The 20,227-nt window shown below is 40.5% G+C and overlaps 1 protein-coding gene across 2 annotated transcripts in view; it reads right to left on the bottom strand.

Moving 5' to 3' along the window:
- Nucleotides 1-239: 239 nt before the first annotated feature.
- Nucleotides 240-20,227, bottom strand: part of HBP1 (HMG-box transcription factor 1) — a 28,546-nt gene continuing 8,558 nt past the window's right edge. For both annotated transcript variants that reach the window (XM_002913635.4, XM_034666456.1), the window contains exons 3-11: nt 18,638-18,866; nt 15,084-15,222; nt 14,606-14,717; nt 14,410-14,522; nt 11,999-12,155; nt 11,152-11,296; nt 5,096-5,413; nt 2,469-2,610; nt 240-1,329 (exon numbers count right to left, since the gene is read on the bottom strand). In XM_002913635.4, coding sequence (XP_002913681.1) covers nt 1,312-1,329; nt 2,469-2,610; nt 5,096-5,413; nt 11,152-11,296; nt 11,999-12,155; nt 14,410-14,522; nt 14,606-14,717; nt 15,084-15,222; nt 18,638-18,866 — 1,373 coding nt within the window. In that variant the 3' untranslated portion in view covers nt 240-1,311. The remainder of the gene's footprint in view (nt 1,330-2,468; nt 2,611-5,095; nt 5,414-11,151; nt 11,297-11,998; nt 12,156-14,409; nt 14,523-14,605; nt 14,718-15,083; nt 15,223-18,637; nt 18,867-20,227) is intronic.

Here is a 20,227-nt window from a genome sequence, read left to right on the forward strand (position 1 = left end):
GCAGACTTTGAGGGCTGTTAACTTTGTAGCGGAGATGTCAGGCTAGAAACAATTTTTAGTCTACAAAGATCTTACACATAGATAATTTAGATCCTTGTTTTAACCATTGCCCATGAGCTGTCACTAACATTTTGTTTTTAATGTTTAAAAACCCCATCAGCAACTTAATATATTTTCCATGCCCTGCACCTGTTGTTCTGACTCAAAGTTCAGTCAAGTTCAATCAGAAGTCAGAGATAAACAATTTTTTTTTCATTTTATTTGAAATAATATACAAGAATATAGTGTGCAAAATTTAGGGGCAACATCATGAAGAAGTGTAATGAACTGAAATCAATTTTACAGCTGTGATTCCTAACCAGAAACACCACTTGGTAAGTAACATGAAAAGCCATGATTGTAGCTCGGAGCAAAAGCAGCTGTCTTGCCCGTGTGTGCTCTCACCTCAGACAGCTGGAGGAAAAGTAAAGTGCACGTGTCGCACTGCAGTAAGTGCAAAGTCTGCCCCCACCATACACATAGGATGACAAACAAGATATTTAAGATATGTGGCTGAGGAGATAGAGAACACAAAGTTAAAAAATACAATGGTGTCAACTGTTAATAGCACCATGACAGTGACTATAGCCCAATGCTATTAACTAACTTGACCTGGGCCCAGGCGAGGCCTCCCCCGAAGTCAGGGACGGGTGCTGCTGCCCGGCGCGCCCTGGGAGCCCCGCGGCAGGTGACTCGCCTGCTGGGCCGCCGACACCGTCCACCGGCCACGCGTTCCGGGAGCCTCGCGGCACCGGCCAGACTAGGAGCTCCTGGGTTTGGCACAGATGCTGGGCCACGCGGTGGTCGCACAAGGAAAGGCCAGCTCCTGGCTCTGTTTCATTCCACTATGTGTACAATACGGATTAATAAGCAGTAAGGAGCCAATGTATAAACAGCAGTTACATATTTTTAAATTCCCCTTTTGTACAATTTAAAATAAAACATGTATACACTCTCCTCTCTTTCTACTGTACTTTAGCACCACAGGATATCAATTTTCAAGCCTATATTACCTGATAGACATATATGAAGAAGTTTGGAAGAAAAATAAGGCAATTTGGTTTACAATGTTGATAGTTTTAGCTTACTTAATGCTCTAATGGAGAAAGCAAATCCTCACTCATATTATTAAATCATTTCAAGACTCAATGCTATCAGTATCTTATGGTCACACGAATTCAGGACAAATGGTGACACCTTGATCTTCTTAAGTCCCTCCGTCAACAGTCAGTGTTTATGCAACTACAGACTTAAGAACGTAAGCATCCCGGCTTAATGTTGCTGCGAGCCCTGTGGAGAGAAAAATAACACGGCAAATGTTTACAAGTCAATACACAGTAATTCTACAAATGAAAGCTAAGATGGAAAATACAATGTTTACAAACTTACTATTTAAAAAAAGATCACTTTCTCAGTTGGGATGATTTTTAATACTGTGCTAACACCCAACAGCTCAAGCATCCAGAAAATGTATGAAAACGGTGAGAAGAGATGGTTAGGAAGAGCAGCAAAGAAAGGGGATGCAGGCCAAGTCCTGCCACACTCAAGTCTAAGGTAATAAAGAACTTCAAAAACCCGTCAAGCCGCCTCTTCTACTGGAGTCTGACTACGGTCTAGTTTACAAGAAACTCCTGATAAAAGTAAGCGATTGTGAACTGTGTGTTACTCTAAAAAGACACACACACAGTCTACAGACTGAAGGTAAGGCATCCTTGGCCAGCACTCCCACTGCAAAGGACTGATGTCTTCCCTTCATTTTTAAATGGTACTTCAAATTGAGCTCACTCTGTTCTATCATGTGAAGTTTTCTTCAAAATTAATCTAATAACATGATTTAAAAGTTGCCAACCTAGAAATGGAAATGTCCTAAGAATCTATTCCATCTAAGGTTGTGTTATTATGGCGTGAATTCATTCACAAGAGTCTTCCTAGGCCTACTTCTCCTCCTTCCTGAGGTTTTTAATCTAGAAATTCTGTACAAATGTCAGAAGGCCCCATGAAGGCTAATGTGCCCCATCCTCCTAAGCCCCTGCCTGTTTAAGAAAAGAAAGGCTGCTGGGACATGTCACCCCAAAACTAGAAAGATTCTGTACCGTGCTACTGAGTTGGTTACACTGATCTTTAAACCCAACTAAAAATACTACCATTCCAAAATTATTTTTCCACGTCAACATTTCTGGATAAACATTCTTCTTAAGCATGCTGGACACTTCCACTTTCCACGCTGAAAGAGTAAATGGCACTTCATAATTTAAAAAAAAAAAAAGCCTGCCTCACAGGGTGGTGTAAAAACATAATTAGGTTGTGAATATAAAATGGCTGAGAAAGAGCCTCGATACCACCTTTACAAGGTTATAAGCACTGTTCCACACGCCAGTACGGTTATGGGAAGAAGTCAAGAGCTTTCTGAGTAACCAGTTGAAACCTACTGAATTGGTTCTTTTCCTTTTCCAACAGTCAGGATTTAGGCGTTTTTGTTCTTCAGCCAAAGCCTTTGCTTCTAACGTATACATCCTTCTCTCTTCATTCTTCATTTTCTTCCACCTGTCACCGAGGATCACGCTTATGGCTCTGTAAAATAAACATGCACACGTGCTGAAGGCCAGAATGTCTCGTAAGATGCGTGTCCAATGCTGCTACTTCAGGAAGAAACAGAAAGGTAAAAGAAAAAAAGACAAGAATCTTGTCCAACAGAGAGAAGGGAAAAGGTCCAGGCTATAGTAGTCATTTCCAGTAAAGTCTCAAGTCCCATGGGCCCATTCATCATAACCTTGGCAGTTAAAGCCTCCTGGAATAGTGCCAATATTTCCAGTTGTTAGAGGACATCAAAATGGCTAAAAATTCAGTGTCCTACAAAGCTTAGAGAAAAAAATGAAGTACTTCAGAGAAATGGTTTAAATTACCATTGGCTCTATCCTGGTACATCGGTTTCTCGAAGATAGCAAGGCAGACAGTGTTCGCTATCAACAGCATAATGTATTAAAAGCTGTTGTTTGTGCTCATAACCCATCAAATGGTTATGGTCAAAGTTTCATTCATTCATGTAACCATAGTGAAAATGTGGTGGCATTAACTATGTGCACCGTACCGTTTCCCTCCTAAGACAACGCCAAATAAATCCCAGGTGATCTCTGTACTTGAAGAAATTGGAAAAACTCAAAGGGAAAGAAGTCCAATTGGATAAAACACACCACGATAGAAATCTGAAGCTATTTCCTATTTAGTTAATCTGCTCCCAAAACCAGTGTAAATCTCATCCAGAATATGCAGACAGAAACCATTTTCCTTCTGTGAAGAGCTTTTAACCATTAACTCCATGACACAAAAGGTCACATACGCTGCACAAAGTAATACAAGAGATGTCAGTGCCTGACATGGAAGCTGGAGCTGAGTGTCCGAGACCAGGAAGCACAACTCGACTGCGTAACAAGAAACTCAGTATGTAGTAAATACCTACATATGTGTATATATGTTTTTTCAGTAAGTTGATGATGCAATTTAACAATGTACTTACTGCATCTTCATTAAAATAAAACCCAGTTTTTACAGTCTCTGGGTTAAAGGTACCATATAACGGTTGACATATTTACCAGTTAAATCAGTAAGAAACATTTAGGTATCAATTCCCAAATCAGAGGTGCATTTGGTTTGACAAGTTTCTCTTCTTAAAATGTAAATACTTTGAACTTTAGCTCGTGAGAACAGACTGGTAGCTGCCAGAGGCTAGGGATTGGGAGTGGACAAAAATGGGTGAAGGTGGTCAAAAGGTACAAACTTCCTGTTATACGGTAAGTCGTGGGGCCATAAGGTGCTGCACAGTGACCACAGTACCGCTGTGCTGTGCGTCTGAAAGCTGCAATGAGTAGCTCTTAAAAGTTCTCATTACAAGACAAATGTGTAACTCTGCGGTGATGGATGGTAACTCGACCTCCCGTGGCGATGGTTTCACGGTATCTGGAGATATCAAGTCATGATGCTGACTTGAAACGTCCACCCCCCCCCCATATCAGTTAAGCTCATGAGACATTCACACTCGAGTTCAAAACTCTATTTTACGTGGATAATCATTTCACGTTTCTCATGATATCAAGAAAAAGAGTAGTTTTGATCGTCAGGGAACTGAGAAAACTAGAAGTAATTTTACTACATGGAGAATTAGGTTGGTTTGAGAGGGAGTGAACAGAGGACGCTAAGAAATGAGCTAAGAGGGGCGCCTGGGTGGCTCAGTGTTAAGCGTCTGCCTTCGGCTCAAGGTCATGATCCCAGCGTTATGGGATCAAGCCCCACATCGAGCTCCGCATCGGGCTCCCTGCTCAGCAGGAAGCCTGCTTCTCCCTCTCCCGCTCCCCCTGCTTGTGTTCCCTCTCTCGCTGCCTCTCTGTCAAATAAATAAATAAAATCTAAAAAAAAAAAAAAAAAGAAATGAGCTAAGAGTATAAGCAAACAGTAGAAAGGACTGGAGTCAGTTTTATCCCTGGGTTCTGAGGACACCTCTAAGTTTAGTCTTTGGCAGTTTATAATGATTTCTACATTTGTCAAAAGACTACAAATTGCCACTGCCTGCACATTCCGTAGTATGACATAGCTGTTAGGACATCCTTGGGATCTGACACAAACTTTTCTATAAAGACGGAACAGGCAGTTGTTAGAACTGTGACTTCCAACAGGCAAACACTGACTACTACTTTCGAAGGCAGATCCTTAGGTAACCTAAATTCTCTCCAGGTAATATTTATCCATGACCCTAAAAATTCCACTTAAACTTTTTAAAGTCAACCTAAGAAAATGAATTCAATAATAAAAGCTATGGGGGGGGGCCTGGGGGGCTCAGTTGGTTAAGTGTCTGCCTTTGGCTCAGGCTATGATCCTGACTGAGAAGGGAGCCTGCTTCTCCTTCTCCCTAAGACATGCTCTCTCATGCTCTCTCACTCTCTCAAGTCAATAAAATCTTTAAATAATAATAAAAGCTACTGGAGGATAAGTTTACGTAACTATCCCAGTTCCTGTGAAACTACACTGAAGTGTTAATTTTTAGAATCAGAAATACTCTTTTTACCTGTTATCTTTCCCTGGATACATCTGAGTATATTCAACTCTGTATTTTTTGGCAAAAAGCATGAAGGCATTCATTGGTCTTTTGCACTTGTTAGGAGAAGTGGCACTCACAGTCCCTGAGCTGTGGGTTTTGACAGCTTTCGCATACAAGGAATTGGAAGAGAGCTGTGATGATCCTGGTGAGCCGCAGGTCTTACTGAGTCCAGATCTTGCGAAGTCTTGACCTCCAGGCCCTCCACAAGACAGAGATGCACGACGCTGGCGAGCCATACTACTTAACACATAGACTGCAGAAGAATCCATAGGTGTGAAGTCATAGCTAAAAAAAAATTTAACATAGTTTTAATTCAGTTTAATTGATTTGTAAAAACAGGAATTACAAAAAAAAAAAAAAAACCTTAACATCTGATTGGAAACTTCAACGTATATATTAACCAACCTACTTTAAGCTGAAAGCTTGTTTATGCAATAACTAAAATTATTTTTTTAATCTGCAGAGAATACAAAAATTAAGAAAACTTCAAGCCCCCCACAAAAATGTTATAATCCACGCACTTCATTCATAGCAAGTACCTCCTCCAGATCCCACACAACCCACTTAAATTGCTACTTTAGATTTGCTTTCTGGCAAATTTGATAATCTGGTTTCTTGGCCTACAGAAGCCTAAATAAAGCTAGAAAGTTAAAATGGGAGTGGCAGGCATATACCAGGCCTAAGGGCTCGCCACTAGACAAGACAAAGTGTGGGGGAAGGACAGTCAAAAGTGGTTGCACGCAGCTAAAGGAGCTTACAATTTCCTGTTTGTTAAGGTCAAAAAGTCAAGTATACATCCATCACCCCCAAAGGCCATCCACCTAGTAGAACACAACTTACTGACTAAAAAGTACGAACTCACACGGATCAGGCAAGGCCATATTTTGGTAAGTATATTCAGTTTACATGGGCATGGAAACAAGCTATCCATATTCTCTCGTTATCCCAACAAGCTTGCTTAGCGAGGATCATTATCCTCTCTCTATAGAAAGAAAAACACCAAGAAAGGAACAAGTACTGTTCACCCAAGGCCTGACAACTACTAGATCCAGCCCCCAATCTGTCCACCTCCAAAGCCCTAGGTTTCCTCACCAAAACCATGGTGCTCCGCCTTGCCACTGGCTGACCTCAAGGTGAACAAACAGTAATCAGATTCACTGAAAATATTACCTCAAAAGCAGACTAACGATGACACCTGTCAAAAGATTTCTGTGGTTCCAAATGTGCTTATACCTTTTATCTTAACAGAAAACCTTTTATTCTAAATCTAGCCCCTATTCTCTCCCTGACACAGAAATTCTGGGAATCTGTCACAGCAGGTTGTATTAGCTACAAGAATAGTTAAGTATCTACCTAAAGGTAAAGCAACAGGAGATTATGAATTATTCCAGACAGGGATGGAGCGCACGAAATGCATGAGGCTCCTGCCATTCACTGCACATGATAAAAATGACTTCTACCAATTATCCTCCACACAAAGTGTGGTTTTTTTAAAGGTATTACATGAAATCAATGTAAACAGGACTCCAAAACCACCTAATCAATGCTCAGCAGCCAGGATAACGTCAAAGGAACAATTTTTGCTGTCCTCAAGGCCCGCCCATATATAATTTAGAAAAACAGCAAAATTAAGCATTATAAATGAACCTGACAGAAAATTATTAATCTCCACGAAAGAAGCATTTGATTACAATTTGAAATACCAAAAGATACAATTTGAAATACCAAAAGATTACACAAAATTCTGAGGCAAATTTGAAAACTCCACCATCTAGTGGTATGAATGGAGCCTACCCTCCGTTTCCATTATGGGGACGACTTTAGTTGGACAAATTTAATCACAGAATTCTGGATTCTGCCGTGACGACAGCATTAAAATGTTACCCAGAACATCTAGCAAAGCCTCCGGCCGCACCACACCGGCGTGCGCGCTCTCCCGCGGGCCCCGCCCCGCCGCCCTCGGAAGGACCGCCCGCCCCCGCCCTAGGTTCCGCTCTTGAACACCCCACCACAGGGTTACAGTCTCTGAACCAGCTACTCCCTTTCATCCTCCCTTCCACATGATCCTCGCTTCACAGATTTTTGTTCAAGAGCCACAGAAGAGTGAATCGACTTACAAGTGCCTCCAGCCAGTGAGGGCACGGCTAGGAGCCTGCGCGGCGCTCCCGCTGCGGAGCTCAGCTGCCCCGCGGGCCCGCACGTGGCACACCCCCCACCGCACCACACACATGCACTAGGCCCCTGCCCTCTCTGGACCAGGAGCCAAGAGGCAGGCCCGTGTCTTCCAAGATCTTAAATCCCCACGCCCGGCACATACACCGGGCTGTCAAATATTTGATGACTAACTGAAAAGGTAAAAAAAATAATAACAAACGGCTGGAGAAATAATGTAAAATTTTACTTGGGTTTAACCCCACCTCTTCCACTTACTAGCATCAGGACTGGGGCAAGTTCAATAAACCATGTACCTCCGTTAACATCGCGCTAAATTGAATGTAACACAGAACGTATAGCTTTGCTGAGCTGACAGAACAGCGTCTACAAAACTCAGGGCAGAGCCTGGCGCGCAGCAGGCATTCACTGGCGCACCGGGGTAGCTACTGTCACTGCAGCAGGAGCCCTGATGGGTGAACAGAGCCCTAAACCTGGAATGCTCAGACGATACAGACCTGAAACCTGGTTCTGATACTAATGGCTGTTTGAGTTCTACCCGCCCCGTGCCCCCACCTCTGGTAAAGGGAGGGTGTCATCTCATCGGGTAGGGAAGATGACCTCCGGTGACACGTGTACAGCACCGGGGATACGATGGGCACCCGGTAAGTTTGTTAAATTCTATCACTCAAACAGAAATGCCAACTTCAGAGAGTCAGAAGTGACTGACTGAAAAACGCCCAATGCCTAGGAGACTGGCCTCCGTTGTGTGTCTCAAATGGGCTTCTCCAAATCATGCTCTCACTTAGAAGCTTCCTTTCCACGAGTGAACTGGAAATGTTGTTCAAGAGCTCATCTATGGCAGACCTCTGGTCCTTACCAAGCTAAAATTTGCTCAAATGTCCTTCTTGGTACAGCATGACCCCAAATCCCCAAACAGTCCCTGAAATTTACTCTGGGGTTCCCTCTCAGACAAGTGTTTCTTCTTCCTGCCCTTCTTTCCCTTCTTATGCCAGGCAGCACCTTCCCTTAATCCACCAAGTCATAATCTAATCCACTGCGAAAACGTAGGCAGCTTCGTGCTTCTCAACTTTGTCATGCTTTCTCCTGGATGAAACTGCCCATTTTCCACTCCCTTATGAGAAGAAAGGAGTTGCTGTCACTCCACAGGAAAATGAAACCAACGTCTAAGGTCACCTCAGGAGTGACTGTTATTCAGTGGGACCACATGATGGGAATCTACCATCTTGCAAAAGCAGGAATTAGGTAGCCTAGTGTTCCTTTTTGCTTAAAGGTTTACACTCAGCAACACCTGATAGATTAAAAAAATGTATGTAACTTTTATGTTATAAAGTATACAAGTGAGTAAACCCACAACCTAATTAAGAAATAAAATATTTCTGGGGCGCCTGGGTGGTGCAGTCGTTAAGCGTCTGCCTTCGGCTCAGGGCGTGATCCCGACGTTCTGGGATCGAGCCCCACATCAGGCTCCTCCGCTAGGAGCCTGCTGCTTCCTCTCCCACTCCCCTTGCTTGTGTTCCCTCTCTCACTGGCTGTCTCTGTCAAATAAATAAATAAAATCTTTAAAAAAAAAAAAAAAATTTCTATCACTGAAGTTCCACATTTGCCACCCCCAGGAGAAAACCACTCTCCTGAATGGTTTATCATCCCCTTACTTTTTCAATGTTATTATAAAAATAATAAATTATTCATAAACACATTAAACACTACAGCAGCATTAATTATGTTAATATGTCAACTGTATCAATACGTGATATGTAAAAGTTTTGTTACACAGCAAAGAGTTAACACGACAGGCCAGACTGCTCTCCTTTTGAGGGCATCCGTACAAGGTTGGCCCTCGACTAGCAACTGGAATTAGGATTTCAAGGAGAGTTCTCATCATTCCACAAGTGTAAGAGCGGCTCATTAGGCCTAAACTGTGTGTACAAACAACATGGTTCACCCTAAACACCTGCTTTCCTTTTGGAAGTTTGGGATTTGGGTACATGCAAGGCAGAGGCAGCCTAAGTGACCAGCTCCCAGTAAAACTCTGGCGCTGAGCGTCCAGCAGCTTCCCTAGCTGACACCCACTCATACCTGTTGTTAGCACTCATTGCTCAAAGAGAAAAGCGTGCGCTGTGTTACTCCACTGGGACACGAGTCCTAGAAGCCTGGCTTCCTCCAGACTTCACCCCACATGCCTTTCCTTTTCGTGATTTTGCTTTGTATCCCTTCGCTGTAAGAAATCTTAGGCATGAGTGTGACTACAAACTAAACCCTGTGAGTCATCCTACTACATCGCTGAACCCCTAGTATAACCATATAATGTGTATTATATATACTACATAAAAATTACATAAATGTAATTAGATTTTTAATTTTGTTAGATACATTTCAAAGAACATCTGATTCCATAAAAAATGGAATGATACTGTATATTTCTGAGACTAATTTTACTTAACGTTATTTCTAAAACTGATGCATGTTTTACAATGTACGGCTAAGGCTCATTCATCTTCCACTTATCAAAAGAATTCCATCATGTGATTATATCACAATTTACGTACTCACTCTGCAGCTGATGAATACTGCATTGTTTCCATGCTTTTGCTATCTTGAGCAACACAGCAATGACCTTACTTACATATCTCCTGATGCGTGTCTATGAGAATTTACTTCTCTAGGGTACACATACTTCTCCAGGTACAACTATTAGATACTCAGTGTTACAAAATAAAGCCAAATTATCTTCCAAAGTTTTTCTATCTCTAGAATAATTCTCACCGAAATGTGAGAGGAGGTATCACTGACCTCTCACCCTAAGAATGTTTAGAGTATCAGATCTTCAAACTGTCTCACTTCTCTATATTTTTTAGAAGCACAGTATATGTGAGGGAAGGAATCAAATAGCTTTTAGATTCCAATATGCAGATGTGGACCGAGCGTATGACCTGTGCTGGCTGCTTTTTTAAGACAAGAGCCTCACATATCTTTCTGAAATAAAAATATACTATTAACATTGTTTTATGATGTTAAGATGAATGAAATAAAACCTACAGGCCAGCAGGAATTCTGAACTGTCTACTTAATGCCTATGAATTTAATAATTACCTAAAAGAAAAAAATGAGTCTTAAAGTCCCAGATACCCGCACACAAACTTTCTCTGGATAATTCCTAGGTGTAGGTAACCAATGACCCCACTGCGCCCAGGCCTGCAGGGCCTGCAGGGCCTCCAGGGCTGTGGGCCTTTCAGTGCTAAAACCAGAAAAGTTGCACACAAACGGAGACAGTTGATCAGATCAGCCTTCTTGAGTGTCAGGACACATGGGGACTTATTCTGTTCTCAGGAAAAATCACTTCCCTCTTTAAGATTTTCCAAATGTCAATTTTTTGCTATTTTTACTATCTGTTAATTCATGCAACTAATGCCCTTGATTGAAATGAATAGTAAACAGTTAAGGATAGACACGAAAGGGTAACAACTAACTACAAAAAAAAAAACACTATTAGGAGACCTGTGGCCTGGTGAAAACAGCTGGCGGCATACAGCAATTTTTTTCTAACTATCAACGCTCATCTCCGTAGTTCTTGGTCACATAACATACGTATTTTTCCTAATCTAATACCAAATGTTTTATGAACTCGAGTTTTCCTATACGATTACTCTGTGAAAAGCTCCCCTTGACCTATTATTTTACGTTACTTACCTAGTATTTTTTTCATTTAATCATGTACATACTTCCTCTAAGCAGTCCTTTTTTAATTCTCAAATCTTTTAGGTTTAACCTCCTAAATATCTGACTTAGCAATCATTACAGAGATTAAAGGTAAACATTAACGGAAAAAAAAAAAAAGAACCCAATATTACCTTTTAAATGTATCAAAAACACCTGAATCATCAAAATTAATGGCATCGGGGTGTCCAGGAGGTAGACATACATCACCAATATGAATTTCACAACACGGAATGCCATGCTGCACCACAGTCAGGCTTGGATAAAATGACGACCAACCTAAAATCGAATCAAACAGCTGTTACATAAAGGATGGGCATGGATAGAAGGGACCTAATTGTTTATTCTATGATATATCTATCACTTCTGAGCCTTAAAAATAAAAAGTTATTAGTTAAGTCCCAGCAGATTTTTAACATGTCCTGTATCTTTGCCATAAAGCAAGTATTTTCTTCAAGCAATGCAAAAGCTCTCCAAAACTAGTTTAATTCAGCATTTTATTAATATACAGATTCTATCAATCGGCACTTCCAGCAATTTACAAGATAGTAAGTGATAGGTGATGATGACTGAGACCATGAAATAGCCTTTAAATGATTATTTTTAACACGGTTTTACTATAACAGATCTCGGGAAAGTGACTGAGATATATAGCATTTTTGGTAACCCTAAACCAAAATGCAATTACCAGAATATTCCATTCCCCAAACTATACCAAGATAACAGAGAGCTGCTTATACAGTGTGCTACTCAAGGCTAAGAGTTCCTACGCTCGGGAGGCACAGCCCCACCGGACTCCGGCTAAAATGCATACCCATCAGTAGGTATAAGGCACTTCCTACAGTAGTTCTCTGTAGTTTGAAGAAGTTCACCCTTCAAGGTTTTTTTCCTTAATCATCAAAGAATTATGCCACAAGACATAGTTATAGATTTAAGAAGCTTTCTTTAAAAAGTTACTATAAATTCAAATTAAAGCCCTACCTTTATTTTTAACATAGAAAGGGTGGTCCAGCTTACACTCTACAGTAAGTAAGCCGTCTTCCACTGTACCAGGATCAAAAGTCAACTTCAGTACAGACTCGCCAAATGATATACTTTCTTCATGTGATAACAACTTTAGACCATCAGAACCATAGCCCTGAAAATACATGCATAGAGTGAACAAACAGGCAATGTTTAATTCAACACACAGTGAAGTTCCTATTACCTGTAAGACTTTGTGGGAAAGGTAATAAACAAGACAGGATCCCTGTCTTTAAGATCCTTGCTTTCCACCCTGTGGTGAAGAAAGGCACATGTATAAATCACTACAATGTAAGCAGAATGGAATTAGCACTTTAACCAAAGTGTAAACGATGCTAATGGACTTTAATGAAGGGAGATATAAACTCTAAGAGAGACCAGGAAGGGTTTTCAGTTCCCATTGGAACTGGAATTTAAAGGAACGAAACCTGGAAGGTAAAAAAACATGCCTCAACGCCAGGCACAGTTGAAACCAGTGACTTCTCTGGACACTGCTGAGTATTTGCTAAAAATACAGGGAGTTCGGAGGTGAGGCAAAGAAGCCTGAAAAGGAGGGACCAGTTAGTAAGTTAAGGAGTCTTAACGACGGGGGAAGTGCTCAAACCTTCCTTTCAGAGGGTACTGCAAGTCAATGAAACTATTTTACTAACAACTGTCAATTTTAAGAAGATGATAAAGTCTGCAGAATAAAAGGTGACTCTGGTATTCAATTTCTGTGAAGACATGAGGAAAGAAACCCACTAGTCTTAAATTGACAAGTGCTGTGGTGGCAGAACTGGGCGAAATTTAAATTCAACCAATATCTATTGAGCAGTCGGCAAATGCCAGGTGCGAGGTTCTGAAACACATTAACTATACAGAATCCCTACCCTTAAAGTCACAGAAAAACCAAGGAGACTGACACACCACCAGCGAGCTCGAATGCACAACCGTTCCTCCACTATCGCGCGGAAGAAGTGGCGAAGGAGAGAGAAGGGGAGCTGCAAAGCATCTTTAGGGAAACAGAACTGATCCACTAACTAGGAAGGGAGCGGGAAGAGTGAACTTCTTGGTTTTTAATCTGCCAATCAAGAAGGTTAACATCATTAAAAGAAGGGAAAGAAAGTAGGCCGGGAAGGGGAAGAAAAAGGTGGGTCCAGTCTCGGTTATACTAACAAGCTGAGCATAAAGAAGGGGTTGATCTCCACGCGCAGATGTCCAACATGCAGGGGAAGGCCACATATTTGTAAACGAAATCACAGCATCTTCTCATTCTTAGAGCTACAAGATCTCCAAATGAATCTAATCCCATTTTACCTATGTCAGGAAGCCAACACATAGCGGGGTCAACAATCTGCTCAACATCAGTTACACAGAGAGCTGCTGAAGAACGAGAAACAGAGCCCACGTCTCCTGCCTCCAAGACCGGAGGGCCATCCACAGGCCCACCAAGGACCTGCTGCTGACCGTAGAGGCAGAGAGGACATGGTGAAGACAGTGCCAATGGGCAGAACCTTCTCTCACACTCAACACCATGGACAGGCAAGCCACCAGTCACAGAGACAGAAACAACAGAGACCTGGAGCCCTGACACACTGCACAAATCAAGAGAAGATGACTCACTGTGTCAAATGTCGCAAAGATGTCAAACAAAGCAAGAAGTCTCCGTAGAAATCAGAATGAAGCTAGTAACCTTCGAGACAATTTGAGCAGAATGGCAGAGGCCAAAGTCAGAATATAAATGAAGAGTAACAGTAAGAGGGGGAAACTGAAGGCAGTTGAGTCAGGACTATTTCTCTCTAGACTCAACAGTAAGTAACAGCAGGATCAAAACTGCAATTTTAAACATGCACACTTCACATGCCCAACTTCTCTGCCTCCAGTGGAGACGGAGAAATTCAAGATTTCAAAGATTAAGATTTCAAAGATATCAGCTGACATTTCTCCTACCTACTGCTGCCACCTACTGCTTTTGCTTATCAGCTTAAAAAAATGCCAGTACTTTATCGGGTTACTTAAAAAGTAACTTAATATAATCAACTCTCAGTTTTCCACTTGGGAATTAACCACTTTGTAGATTACCTAAGAAAAAGCCTTGGTTCACTTGTTCATTTTATTTTAAATGCTAGTTTAGTTTCCCCAACATAAAACATACATAAAGAGCTAGAAACACACCTTGTTCCCATCTAAGAGAGCATGATTACAAAGGTAAACGTGAAGTCACTGCCGCTCTCCATCTGGCTAAGCCGTAATACAGTCACAAAATCTCTACCTAAAATGTGAGATGTCACTTAAGTATGAAAGTAAATGGAGAATACTCCTACAGATTAATAATAAGCCTAGGTTTCCTTTTGAAAGATTTGGAAAAGTTTTATGAATTTTAAATCAACCTTGTGAGTGCCCACTTGGAGATCTTCCTCATTATCGCAGCCTTCGGTTCTAGCAAAATCTTCAACGTCCTGCCATTCCTTATTGCTTCCCTTATGAAAGCACAGTCGTGTGCCTAAAGTTTAAAAATATATATATATTAGTTATGTGCCTAGCGTGCTACACAAGTCAGCTGTAAAAATTCAAGCATTCTTTCACCTTTCAGAAAACAGTGCCAAGCAGTTGAAGGCCAGGAATTGCACCAGCCCAAATCATCATCATCGGAGAGGGAGGACATGCAGAAAATGCCAGATTCTGACTCACTATTTGCCTATGGAGAAAAACAACAGACTTTTTCATTTTGTAACATATTTTGTTAATATCTGCCTTTTGTCTCAAGGCTTCCAGCTCTCTCGCTCTCCTCCTGAATAGATAACTTAAACACTGTAAACGTAGGGAAAAATATGCCTTTGAAATCTGAAGTTTCTGGAGGTTTTAGTTCAATATGTGTTCCCACTGGTAACAAACATGCCTAACAGTTTCTAGAGCTGTACATAAAATCGAATCCAGATCACCAGAACAATGAGACAATTTCCCAGCTGTATGTGCTTCAGAAGTACTTCTGAGAAAAAGAAAGTTAACATATTTCAACTGTTGTGCAAACTTCTTAACAGTTTATGCTCATAAATACACTCACCCTTTCGTGTCTGACTGGTGTTTCCTCCTTCCAGTGATGATGAGGGAAGGCTGGCTCGCTCTTAGAAGAGGACACGGGTGGAGGGCGTGCATAGGAATGTAAACTTTTGCTAGTAGCTATGATGTGTACAGGAGATGATCTAAAATATTAAGGAAGCAGTTTTAACCATAAAGCAGAGGTCCTTACACAGATTTTTCCTTTTGATGAAAAGAACTTCATATTCCTAATACCAACTTATCACATATAAGATACCTATGGAAAACACTAGTAAGGGGACATCAAGATTTCACTTGTAGTACGCTATTACTTCTTACGCAAGCCTTCTTCACACATGGTAAATACCGTTTTTTTCATATTCATCCATGTTATTTTAAAATTCCAAATTATTTGTTCCTTTATTCAGACATTTTTGTATCAATAAGTACATAAAACGTGCATATCCTCACTCATGAAGGATCATGTGCAGGGCTCCCTGTCCATTTCTCTCTTCTACTTTGACTCAGTTGGTATGACCAGGGCATCTAAGTTGAACATGTCCAACACAGAACCCTCTATCTACCAACCCGCCATCACTCGGCAGATAAAATGAACTACCTGAAGCTAAATGTTTAAACTTATTATAGCAGAAAGCAGCCTATTTGCAACTTCTTGTAACTGGACACTATTTCTTGTTTTCTGATACCAACTTATTGAAAAGCATCTACTCATAAGGCTAGTTATTTCCCCCCAGGATCACCTTAAAGAAAGGTCAACTCTTCCTGGGAGGGGTAGCAGTCAGCAGCATGCCAAGCCAGGGTGAGCGCCACCAAGCGCTGAACTCAGGAGCTCAGAAAGCAAGACAGAGGAAGACTGTAGCCTCTAGGAGATCAACCAGCCCAAAAGGTTCCACATCAGGACAATTCTCTGAGGTGCCAAACAGGAAGGGATCTGGGCCATGACAGAGCCAAGTATATGCATGTCTGTACTAATCCTCTTAGTTGGCAAAGGAGGAGGGACATCTCACTTTCCAGTTCTTCCCTTATTCCCTGGGAAATTTTATTAGCCCCTCAATTTTTATTTTATCCTCATTAACACTTTTTCATTATGCCTTTGCAGAAGTTACTATTTGATAAGGGTCTATAAAACTATGCTTTCATGTTCATATCACCTCTTAAATAAAAACCTGTCAGGGCGCCTTGGATGGCTTAGTCGGTTAAGCATCTTTTTTTTTTTTTTTTAAAGATTTATTTATTTATTATTTATTTATTTATTTACTTGACAGAGGTAGAGAGAGAGAGAGAGAGACACAGCCAGCAAGAGAGAGAACACAAGCAGGGGGTGTGGAAGAGGAAGAAGCAGGCTCCCAGCAGAGGAGCCCAATGCGGGGCTCGATCCCAGGACCCTGGGATCATGCCCTGAGCTGAAGGCAGACGCTTAATGACTGAGCCACCCAGGCACCCCAAGGGTCTGCTTTCAACTCAGGTCATGATCTCAGGGTCCTGGAATCAAGCTCACTGCCTGCCGCTCCCCCTGCTTGTGCTCTCTGTCAAATAAATAAAATCAAGTCTTAAAACAACAACAACAACAACAACAAAAAAAAAAACCCACCTCAAATTTCAAAGCATTTTATTAGCACACTCTCCAATCAATTTTGGATTTCAAAATACAAATACTATTTCTTCTTTGCCCCATTGCTTCCTTTTATTAAACACTTAGATCTTTATGATATTAGAGAATGGCCAAACTGCTAAACTTCCTTAAGTAACCCCTGCCTTCAGGACTAATAAAAGAAATTGGGGTTTATTAGTTCTTCTGTTGAACCATTTAAGGAGAAGTAACAACACAATGTTCTAAAATGTATATGGCCTAAATGTTTTGTAAAAATTAACATGCCAAACGTGTCTGAAACACCAACACCATCAGTCTCTTCACTCCTTTCCCTATGCAAGGGTAGTGTAAATGGTACCTGTCCTCAACCCCCTGGTACTGTACAGTTACTGACTTCAGACATCCAAAGCTCACTAACTCATACCAGTTAACACATTACAAGGAGCTACATGAACAGGCACTGACAGTGTTAGAAGGCAGGCGAGACAGCAGAGCGTGACTCTAGGTCTTGTTCCCTAGGAAGAAGGGAGGCACAGAAAATGCTGCAGAGAATAAGTCTGTATCTTTAAGGAGATACTCCTTTACTTATGTTTTTATTTATACCAATTATCTTCTGAGGGGTTTACTCAACTTTCCATGAGCTACATTATTAATTCTCTTAAGTTTGCTGTTAAAAAAAAAAAAAAAAGCGTTATCACTAAACTACGATAAAGAAAGTCCAATGGGAAAATCAGGGTTTGGTTTTTTTAACTATAAACAAATTTTTAGCTTTTGACTATTTTTTTCTTTCTGGGAAATTTTTCATGGAATTAAACTGAAAATTTAGTTAACTAAATTGAATTTGCCCTAATCAAGACCAAGATCCCACTGAACAGAAGAAAAACAACACAATTTAATGGGTTGCAAGAAAACCAGGGATTCACACATGAAAAGTTTATTTTTTAGCAAAATATTACATTAAGTTAGAAGCACTACCAAAATTCAGTTATTCCTACATCATCTCATGTGGACTATGGTCTGTCTACCCATGCGAGTACAAATCTGCTTCTCTCCACTACAAACTATCATATTTACCTAGGTATTTACATAGATAATTTTCTAATTTTAGGGATAATGAAACATTATCCAGTTAGGTCTCTCTAGGAATTTTAGTTTGAAACTTCCATAATTTCATAGCACAACAACTCATTTGTGGAAACTCTGGTCTCAGTATATGAAACAGTGGTTTTTACCAATGAGAGTCCACTTTTATGAAGTTCTAGATTTTAACATTAGCAATTATAGTTTTCACCAACAGGTAAATAAAATAAGGTCACATACATTGTGGAAGAAAATAAACCTAGACCAAAAAGAACCAAACACAAGGTTAAGATTTTAAAGTAAAATGTTTATTATAACTATGGTTTTTTAGACAAGTATAATTTTCATTTCTATAAGCATAACTGGTATAATAAAAGTATTTCTTGGTCTGGTTTATTTTTTGATGACTTTAATACACTTACAAATATTTATGACTCTGTGGTTCTCTTACCACTTTTACCTACTTCTCAAAGTATGAAATCATGATACTAGGTGAAGTAGCTCTACTATCCTTATAGAACAAAGAACTTAATTCTTTTTTTTTTTTTTTAAAGATTTTATTTATTTGACAGAGATAGAGACAGCCAGTGAGAGGGGGAACACAAGCAGGGGGAGTGGGAGAGGAAGAAGCAGGCTCCCAGTGGAAGACCCTGATGTGGGGCTCGATCCCATAACGCCGGGATCACGCCCTGAGCCAAAGGCAGACGCTTAACAACTGAGCCACCCACGCCCCAAGAACTTAATTCTTAATGACTTTACTTAAATTCTAATTTCACCTAAAACACACATTAGATGGTTAATAGCATTATTACTTTTAAAACTAGAAAAAAAAAAGTAGCTCTTTGTAATGACAGAAGTTTTCATAAAAATATAACCAGTGTTCCCACCTGTTGTAGAACGAGCACTGCATAAGCGGACTCTGTGGGCTGGTGGCGATATTTGCTAATTCTGTTAGCCAATCCACCTCATTTTCACCGTAAGTATTTTCTGATATGTCTGAGGTATTTTGGTTCCAAGATGGTCTTGGATATTCTTGATGTGAAACTTCTGTACTTAGCTGGTATATGGCAGATTGGGTAGGATCACTCTGAACAGCCTGAAGTTCAGGAAGGTCATCTGCAAGTAAATACACTCAAAATTATAAAAAGGAAATTGCTAATACAGGGAATAATGTTATAATTACAGCTGGAAATCTAGCTAATTAATTCTGTTAGAAGTATAAATTTGCAATGTTTTCTTGAATTAACAAGTTTCAATCTAAAAAATGATAACTTCCACATTCAAGGGTCAACAGAGCCAGATGGCAAATAGACCAAACAGATATAAATGTACTATGACTTGAATTACCATACCTCTTCCCAGACCAGAAAAAGTTTGTGTTTTCTGACTTTTTTTTTTTAATAGTTCACCTGGGATTAGTCCATATACCACCAAGACATTTTTAGGTTAACATGTTAATGAGGAAAAAGGCATTTTATGCATACACATATGTACTTACTCCCATACTTTATTACCCTGTTATAGAAGATTACTGCAATAATGAGAACAATTTTTTAAGATGAGATCAACAGGTCATATTATAAAGTTTTAGGTACTACGTATTCAACTTAATCTATGCTAAATTATTTCTTCTGAGAAATTCTAAACTCAATATTAACTGTTGATGTTTTCTTAAAGGTGTGTTCCCAAGCCTCAAGTACACACCAGAGCTATGAACACTAAGGAAGACTAAATCCTAAAAAAAAAAAATTATTAATAAAAAAGAAAAAGGAGAGGAGAAAAAGCATCTTACGGGCCTTAAAAATACTTTATGAAACACACCTACAAGAAACTACAGATCCACTGGGTCCCTTCAATATTAAGTCACGAAATTCTAGCCTTGGGAGTCCTGGTCAACTGTTATCTAAAAGTACAGACACAGAATTCCTATTCAAGGAAATATGTCAGAACAGCCTATTAAAACTGAAATGTCTTACTTAACAAGTATTAATTCAGGATATCCACTCAGAAAACGGACTAGAAGCCATGCCCCTTTCACTGAGCAGCTGAAAAACATCACAGCAACTTAAGCAAACTCCACCCTGTAATTCTCGAGCTGGCGTAGCTATTCCCCTTCCCTCACGGCTGACAACCTTCTTGGACCAGCACTTCTAGTTACCGTATGGAAAAGTTTCCTTTGTCTTTCAAGCTCAGGAAATTAACTGCTTTTAAATCCAAGCAGCGAGGAGTGATGTGAGAGTTTTTGCCACCCTCCCCCCAACTTCCTCATTTCCTCTTGAAACTGGTGGACTGGAGGAGAATCAACCACCCAAATAAGTGGGCGTTCCGTGCTCAATGGCACCCACCACGCAGTGACTCGCAGGGCCCAACAACCCGTTGGCATTCAAGCAGGAAATGTCCCAAGACCTGCACTATCTCCAAATTCCCAAAGAAAACGGCAGCATGCAGTCCTCCATCCTATCATTCATAAAGGGAGG

This window comes from Ailuropoda melanoleuca, chromosome 1 (genome assembly GCF_002007445.2).
Source record: "Ailuropoda melanoleuca isolate Jingjing chromosome 1, ASM200744v2, whole genome shotgun sequence".
Taxonomy (NCBI): Eukaryota; Metazoa; Chordata; class Mammalia; order Carnivora; family Ursidae; genus Ailuropoda; species Ailuropoda melanoleuca.